Genomic DNA, 8,772 nt, shown 5'->3' with positions numbered 1-8,772 from the left:
TCCTCTTCCTCTTCTCCTCCTCCTCCTCTTCCTCCTCCTCCTCCTCTTCTTCTTCTTCTTCTTCGAGTGTGTTCACCTGTGGTATTACTCACTACAGTTTTCTTTTCAGACAGGGTCTCTCACTAAACTAGGTTGTGTTCCAGCAAGGCCCAAGCATCCTCCTGTCTCTGTCCCCCACCAGTACTGGGGTGACAAGGGCATGAACAGTCATATGTGGCTTTTATGTAGGGGATGGGGATCCAGGCTCAGTCCCTTGTGCTTTCACAGAAAGCATTCTTTACCCACCGTGCCATTGCCCTAGTCCCTAGATTTTTTTCATGACATTGGCTCCACCCCCGCCCACCAGGCTGGACTATCTATATATGGGGTAGAAATTGTTAGATTAAAAACTAGTTTGTTCTGATGATGGAGAGGGTTTATAGGTTCTAGTTTTGTTCTAGTGACTGTGTGGGATGTGGCTAAGTGGTTGAACATTATCCAGCATGTGTGAGGCTCTAGGTTTGATCTCAAGCACTGAAAAAGAAAGTATCATATTTAATCTTCCAAATGTTGGATGAAGAGAAATTTTCTTTTTCTTTCTTTCTTTCTTTCTTTCTTTCTTTCTTTCTTTCTTTTCTTTCTTTTTTTTTTTGTGCTAGGGATAGAATCCAGGGTCTAAGGCATGCTAGTCAGATGACATACCACTGAGCTACAATCTTTTTTTTTTTTTTTTGGTTTTTCGAGACAGGGTTTCTCTGTGGCTTTGGAGCCTGTCCTGGAACTAGCTCTGTAGACCAGGCTGGTCTCGAACTCACAGAGATCTGCCTGCCTCTGCCTCCCGAGTGCTGGGATTAAAGGCGTGCGCCACCATCGCCCGGCTTACTGAGCTACAATCTTATCCTAGATTTTTTTTTTTTATAGCCCCAAAGACTCTGCCCAGAAACTGAAGAACTCGTCTCCACCGAGTGTAAGTAGCCAAATGGTAACCAAGGAGAGTAACAGAAATGCTCATTTGGAACACCCAGAGCAGAATCCTGGTTCATCAGCAAGTGATGCTTCAGCAGCGCACCAGGAGGTTTTAGGAGAAAACTTGGTAGCCACAGCCCTTTGTCTTTCTGGCAGTGGGTCTCAGTCTGATTTGAAGGACTTGACCGGCCCAGCAGGAGAGGAGGGGGACACAAGCCTCCGGGAGAGCCTCCATCCAGTCACTCGGTCTCTTAAGGCAGGGTGCCACTCAAAACAACTTGCCTCCAAGAATTGCTCTGAAGAGAAAGCCCCACCAGCCTCCATCCTAAAGGAAGGTAGCAGGGACGCAGGCTTGGATTTCCGACCTGTAGTGCCTCCTGCAAATGGGGTTGAAGGAGTCAGAGTGGATCAGGATGATGATCAGGATAGCTCTTCCCTGAAGCTTTCTCAGAACATTGCTGTACAGGTCAAGTATCAAGTTTCTACTACTAAAATGGAATTGGGGGAGGTGAGGGTAGGAGCCATTTCTTATGTGGTGAACTGCGCTGTGCCGTTTTTTTTGCAAGCAGTCATCATACTGTTTGCATATAGTGTTATGCAGTGCCTTCATTCTGCTGTTCCAGAAACAAGAAAGTCAGTGTCTAATTATATAGCATGTAGCAACTATTATGACCTCCATGTAATTTCTTTGGATGAAAACTTGATTGGTGTAGATCCTTAGCATTTATACGTCTCCTTTTTTTCCCCCTACCCCCCAAGACAGGGTTTCTCTGTGTATCCCTAGCTATCCTGGACTCACTCTGTAGACCAGGCAGGCTCAAACTCAGAGATCTTTCTGCCTCTGCCTCTGCCTCCCACATGCTGGGATTAAAGGTGTGTGCTCTGCTGCTTGGCTAGCACTCATACTTTTCACCTCTGTCCTTACATTAGGAGTCCTTGCTAATTGTCTGGTCTACATCAAGAAGTACAGTGATTCCTGCTTTCTGGTGCTTTGTTGTGGGAAGAAAATAGATTTCAGGAGGCAGTTATTCCCTTAGGTTTATGGCTTTCTCTTAGGCAGATGTTAGACCATTTTGTGGGGAAAGATTGTATTGGATGGTGGTGTCTGTTTCCCAGGACTGTATTGCTGCTTTGTTCTTTGGTGGTGGTTTCTAGGTGAAAGGTCTAGAATAACTAACTCTGATTGTGTTAAAGTGACTTAAAGTCTTGAATATAATTTTTATTTTTATTTATTTTTTATAGACTGACTTTAAGACAGCAGATTCAGAGGTAAACACAGATCAAGATATTGAAAAGAATCTGGTAAGTGTGTACCTAAAACTTCATTGTCACATAAAGCAATCGGAACACAGGATGTGAGCATTGTCACCTTGGTTGGGAAAAGCACACATCCTTATTCAATCCCGACAATGGGAATGGACTGCCTCACCCAGCCTGTTACATTTCAGCAATATCTTTTATGCCAGTCCTGCTCTGAAGGGAGGACAGGACCTCTGCAGTTCTTGCTACATTACTTGTTTGGATTTGGTGATAGAACTTGTTTTCTATTTTCTACTCTCTACATGTAGTTTAAAATGTCCTTTATTTGTATTTTTTTATATATTTATTTGTTTATTATGTATACAATTTCTGTCTGTTGTATGCCTGCAGGCCAGAAGAGGGCACCAGACCTCATTACAGGTGGTTGTGAGCCACCATATGGTTGCTGGGAATTGAACTCAGGACCTTTGGAAGAGCAGGCAATGCTCTTAACCTCTGAGCCATCTCTCCAGCCCTTTATTTGTATTTTTTGAGAAAGGGTGTCATTGTTGTAGCCATGGTTGGTTTCAGAATTTCAGTATTGCCTCCTGAATACTGGGATTAGAAGTTTGTACCATTATAGCCATCACTTTTTGTGTTTTGACAAAGGGTCTTGTTCTGTAGCCAGGCTAGCCTTGAACTCATAGCAGTCCTCTATTATTGGAGTGAGCCACCAGGATTGCTGGAAGTATTGAGTGAGCCACCACACGTGATTTGTTTTGTTTGAAACAGGGTCTCATATAGCCTGGGGCTGACCTTGGATTCACAATGGGGGGGGTGACTTTTAGCTCCTATATTTTCCTGCTTTCATTTCCCAAGAACTGTGAAGCTTTTTGTCAAGTCTGTCTGTCCCTACTCCCCACCCCTTAGTGCTGTGCTTAAAGGGGCATGCCATCACCACCCGGGTGCTGTGAAGATTTTAATGTAAGGCATTTTCTTTTGTTTTTGAAATAGGATCTCACTATGTGGTTTTGATTAGCCTGGACCTCTTTTAGGCCAGGCTGGCATTGAACTCAGAGACTGGTCTGCCTCTTCCTCCTGAGGGCTGAGGTTAAAGTGTATGCCACTACAGCTAGCTTGATGCTCATTCTTAAGTCTCAAGTTTAAATCTTTCCAGATGAAGCATCCCCATGTTCCTAGCAGTATTCTTTTCTTCCTGTGGTAATTTTACTCTTACCCTGATACACTCCTTATTTATTTGTTTGTTTGTTTGTTTATCTATTGTTTTTTTCAGGGCAGGGTTTCTCTGTGTAACAGTCTTGGGTGTCCTGGAACTTTGTAGATCAGGCTGGCTTCAGACTTACTGAGATCCGCTTGCCTCTGCCTCCCAAGTGCTGGGATTAAAGGCATGCACCACTACTGCCTGCCTTTTTTTTCTTTAGCTTTTTAAAATTAATTTTTATTTATTTAATTTTGGAGATAGAGTGTCTTAGTTAAGGTTTATATTGCCTCAACAAAACACCATGACCAAAAAAAGCAAGCTTTGTGGAGGAATGTATTAGGTTTACACTTCCACATTGTTGTTCATTTCTGAAGGAAGTCATGATCCTGGAGGCAGGAGCTGATACAGAGACCATGTAAGGGTGCTCCCTACTGGCTTGCTTCCTTATAGAACCTAGGCCCACCTGCCTGGGGAAGGCACCACCCACAATGGCCTAGACCCTCCTACAGCTTTACAGCTAGATCTCCTGGAGGCATTTCCTCAGCTGAGGCTCTTTCCCCTAATGGCTCTAACTTGTGTCAAGTTGACCCACAAAACCAACCAGTAAACTGACCTCTGGTCAGATTGACACACAAACTCATCACTATTAATCCACAACCTTCCTTTCTTATTCATCCTCAAGATCTCACATTAAAAACATAAGTAACAGAGTTCGAGGCCAGCCTGGTCTACAGAGCGAGTGCCAGGAAAGTAGTCCCCAAAGCTACACAGAGAATACCTATCTCAAAACAAAACAAAAACAAACAAACAGAAAGTAACTTTAAATGTCCCAGTCTTTACAAATTCAAACACAAAAATTTCAGTCCCTTTAAAATAGCCAACCTCTTAAAATCCAATGTCTTTTAAAAATTCGGTCTTTGAACTGTGGACGTCAGTAAAATTCTTTCTATAAAAGGGGTATAAAAATCAGGGCACAGTCATAATCAAATCAAAACCAAATTCGAGCTGTCCAGTGGCTGGGACTACTCAAGATCTTCTGAACTCCTCCTAAGGGCCTGGGTCACTTCTCTGGCTCTGTTCTCTGCAGCACACAGCTTGTCTTCTAGGCTCTGGTGGCTGCTCCACTGCTGCTGCTGTTCTTGGTTGTTGTTGTCCCATGGCACTGACAGCTCCCAAACATGGGTCTTCTGCTGCAGCTAGGCTGCACTTTCACCAGTGGCCTCTCCTAGTCTTTCTCAATGCCATGCCTCAGCTGCTCTCCATGACCCACCCCTTCATGCTTTCAAAACCAGTGCCTCTTGGTGACTCATATATTACCAAGTCCGGCTGCCAGCATGAGGTACAACACACTGGAACACAGCTTCTCTATGCTCTCAGAAAACACTTCCCAGAAGTTCACCTCAGTGATGCTGGTCTCTTCTTAATCACCACTAATTTCTTAGCTCCATCTGACCAGCATCAAGCGCCCCAGGAAAACAGTTTTGCTTTAGTAGTTCTGGTATCTTGTTAATCACTTACTGCTGATTTTTCAGCCCCAGCTAACCAGAGCCACAAAAATCTTCATTCAAAATAAAATGATCCTGATTGAACCTTTAAACTTCCTTCTGAAAGTTCATAAGACAGGCCTCCATCTTCTGATCTTTCAACTCCCCACAGAACATCCCACAGAGTTCTTAACACTCAATGGCTCTTCTAGCCTATAGTTCCAAAGTCCTTCCACAGTCCTCACCAAAACAGTCAGATCTGTCATAGCAGTATCCCACTACAATGATACCAGTTTGCCTTAGTCAGCATTTCTATTGCTGCAACAAAATACCATGACCAGAAAGCAAGTTTTGGGGAGGAAAGGGTTTATGTAGCTTACACTTCCACTTGCTGTTCATCACAGAAGGAAGTCAGAACAGAAACAGGGTAGGATCCTGGAGGCAGCTGATGCAGAGACCATGAAGAAGTGCTTTTTACTGGCTGGCCCTACGTGGCTTGCTTGGCCTACTTTTGTTAGAAAGATACTACCCACCATGAGCTGGGCCCTCTCCCATTGATCACAGATTGAGAAAATGCCTTATAGCTGGGTCTCATGGAAGCATTTTCTGCTGAGGCTCCTTCCTCTCTGATGACTCTAGCTTGGGTCAAGTTGATGCACAAAACCAGCCAGTACATAGAGTCTCACTACGGCTAGCCTAGAACTCAATATATAGACCAGGCTGGCCTTAAAGTTGAAGAGATCCCCCCTGTTTCTGCCTCCCAAGTGATGGCAATAAAAGGCATATATCAAGTCTGGCCCCATTGTTTCTTTAAAAGCTGATCCTTTCTGGAAATAGGGGTTCATGAGTATAATCTCAGGAAGTAAAGGCAAGAAGATCAAGAGTTCAAGGCCAGCCTCAGCTGTGTAGTGAGTTTGAGGCCAGCCTTGCTGCCCCAAAAAGCTGTCTCTGCATACCACATAAAATAGTTTGGGTATGCTATAATTAGTTCATGGTATACTGGGGTTGAGTCATTCAGTCTTACATTCTAGTAATCTTGTTACAATGTTAAGCTTCTGTCACTCTATCAATTCTTTTTCAGATATATTCCTTACTTAATGTATTTTCCATTTTGTCTCTTTGTAGTGGTTTGTTTTGTTGTTTTGTAGATGAAATCTCATTGTGTAGCTCAGGCTGTCCTTGAAGCTATAATCCTTCCACTCAGCCTCGTAAGTGCTGAGTTAACAGGTGGGTGCCACCAGACTGATTGGTGTGAGGAGTTTTATTTATTTTTATGTTGGATAAAGGGTCTTATCTTACCTAGGCTGGCCTCAAACTGTCTTCTTGCCTCTCCCTTCTGAGTGCCAGCCATTATCTATCTGCCACCACCAGGCCTGGTTTTCTTTGGTTCTGGGGATTTAGCCCTGGGTTTTGTGCATGCCAGTCAAGCATTTTGCCAACTGAATTACAGCCCTAACCCATATTTGTGTTTTGAGACAGGGTCTTGCTTTGGCAGTTATTTGTTGTTTGTCAAGTTTTGTCTAAAAGGGGGGGAGGATGATGAGCAAGGGTGGCGATGGAAGAGTTATTGATTTCTAAACTCTAGGCACTTGGGAAGTTGGAGGAGGAGGATCAGAAGTTTAAGGCCAGTCTTGGCTGCATTTTGATTTCAAGACCAGTTGGTTGCAAAGACCATATCTCAAGAAAAAAGAAAAACAATACAAAAAGCCCCCCAAAATAATAGAATTTTAGGTAGGAGATATTTGTCTGTTAAAATAGCCTCCTTAGGCTATTGAGATGGCTTAGTAGGTAAAAGTGCTTGCTGTTTAAGCCTGATGACCTGAGTGAGTTCCATCCCCAGAGCTCATGTAAGAGTGGAATGGGGGGGGGGGGCAGACTGGAAAAACTGCTTAGCAATTAAAGCACCTACTGCTCTTCTAAAGCACCTGAGTTTAGCTTCTAGCACCCACATTAGATGGCTCTTAGTCTTCTATAACTACACTGCCAACAGATCTAACATCTCTAGCCTCCCTGGGCATTTGCACTTACATGCGTATCAACACATATGCAATTAAAAATAAAAACAATTGCTTTTGTAGAGGACCTGAGTTTGGTTCCCAGGACCTATATGATGGCTCACAATCATTAATCCTAACTCTAGGGGGTCTAATGTCTTCTTATCTCTTTAAGCACCGAGCACAGAATGTACATATATACATGTAGGCAAAACATTCATATGCATAAAATAAATAAATCTAAAAGAACAATCTTTTGCTTGGTTGTGATGGCACACACCTTTAATCCCAGGACTTGGGAGGCAGAGGCAGGCTGTGAGTTCTCCATAGCTACTGGGAAACCCTGTCTCAAAAAAACCAAAATAAATAAATAAATAAATAAACAAACAAACAAATAGCTTTTAAAAGCTGGAAAGAGAGCCAGCTCCACAAAGTTGTCCTCTGACTTCCACAAACATGCTATAACACATGTATACTATACCCACATATTTATCCTATACCTATACACTCACAATGATAATAAATAAAATTGTTTTCATTTTATTTATTAGTTTTGAGTTCTTGAAATGTGTCTAGGCTCCTGAGGGTCTGGGTGTTTCTGTTTTGTCATGTTTGATTAACTTGAAGTAACTTGACCACATACAGATATTAGCTATTGTATTAGACAGTGTGGCGCATCTCAGATACAGATCAGGGATACAGTTCAGTTGATCAAGTACTTGCCCGTCATGCAGGAAGCCCTGGGTTCAGTCCCTAGTACAGCATAAACTAGGTGTGGTCTGTAATTGCAGTACATGTGAGATGGAGGTGGGAGGATCAGAAGTTGAACAGCATCTTCAGCACTATACCAAGATGGCGGCTAGCTTGAGCTATGTAAGACCCCTTTCTCAAATGAACAAGCAAAAAAACAAAACTGCTGAGAGTTTCTTGTGATTCAAATGAGAAAGAAACTTCTGTTGCTCTTAATAGGACAAAATGATGACAGAGAGAACCCTGTTGAAGGAGCGCTACCAAGAAGTCCTGGACAAGCAGAGGCAGGTGGAGAATCAGCTCCAAGTGCAATTAAAGCAGCTTCAGCAAAGGAGAGAAGAAGAAATGAAGAATCACCAGGTAGTCCGCCCATACTGACATTTGAGAGAATTACCTCAGTGGTAGAGTGCTTGCCTAGCATACTCAGCAACCTGGTTCAAGTCCCAGAATCACAAAAGAGAAAGGAAGGAAAAGAAATTGCAACTCATATAATTATTGTGTATCTTCTCTCATAAACAGAATCTAGATTTAAAATTACATATTTACAGCTATGAGTGATGACATATGCCTTTAATTCCAGCACTCTGAAAGCAGATGTAGGTGGAGATCTGTGAGTTTGAGGGCAGCCTGGTCTATCTGTATAGCAAGCTGATATAGTGAGGCAGTATCTCCAAAAAATTCACCCCCTCCAAAAAAAGTATGTATGTCTGTATGCATATATATTATGTGCTTCTGCATACATATAATGAGTAAAGTAACAGTTTAAATGTTAAATGTTTCTGAGTCAACAGAAGGAAAGTCAGTATTTCTTGGGTTTGGTTTATTTTTGAGACTATGGTCTCTTTGTAACCCAGGCTAACATTAAACTCAAGATCTTTTTGCCTTACTCTTCATATATTGGGATTGCAGTTATAGAACACCATAGCAGGCTTATCAAATAATAGTAAAACTAGGACTGGAGAAATGACTTATCAGTTAAAAGTGCTTACTGTTCTTGAGAAGACCTATGTTTGGTTCCAAACACCCACGTCAGGTAGCCCAACACTGCCTATAACTCTAACTACCTCTAATTCCTTCTTTAGGGACACAGCACACATTTTTTCTTTCTTTAGGGACACAGCACACTTTTTTTCTTTCT

General features: G+C 42.5%; 1 protein-coding gene across 4 annotated transcripts in view; it reads left to right on the top strand.

Moving 5' to 3' along the window:
• The window catches only part of Rnf214 (ring finger protein 214), a 39,205-nt gene that overhangs the window by 5,439 nt on the left and 24,994 nt on the right, over nucleotides 1-8,772 (top strand). For 2 of the 4 annotated variants that reach the window (XM_005347241.3, XM_005347240.3), the window contains 3 exons: nucleotides 901-1,411; nucleotides 2,188-2,247; nucleotides 7,854-7,994. In XM_005347241.3, coding sequence (XP_005347298.1) covers nucleotides 901-1,411; nucleotides 2,188-2,247; nucleotides 7,854-7,994 — 712 coding nt within the window. The remainder of the gene's footprint in view (nucleotides 1-900; nucleotides 1,412-2,187; nucleotides 2,248-7,853; nucleotides 7,995-8,772) is intronic. The other 2 variants (XM_005347243.3, XM_005347242.3) reach the window with 1 other exon arrangement.

The sequence above is a fragment of the Microtus ochrogaster genome, chromosome 5 (genome assembly GCF_000317375.1).
Source record: "Microtus ochrogaster isolate Prairie Vole_2 chromosome 5, MicOch1.0, whole genome shotgun sequence".
In the NCBI taxonomy this organism is placed as follows: Eukaryota; Metazoa; Chordata; class Mammalia; order Rodentia; family Cricetidae; genus Microtus; species Microtus ochrogaster.
This window is presented reverse-complemented; position numbering and strand designations above follow the sequence as displayed.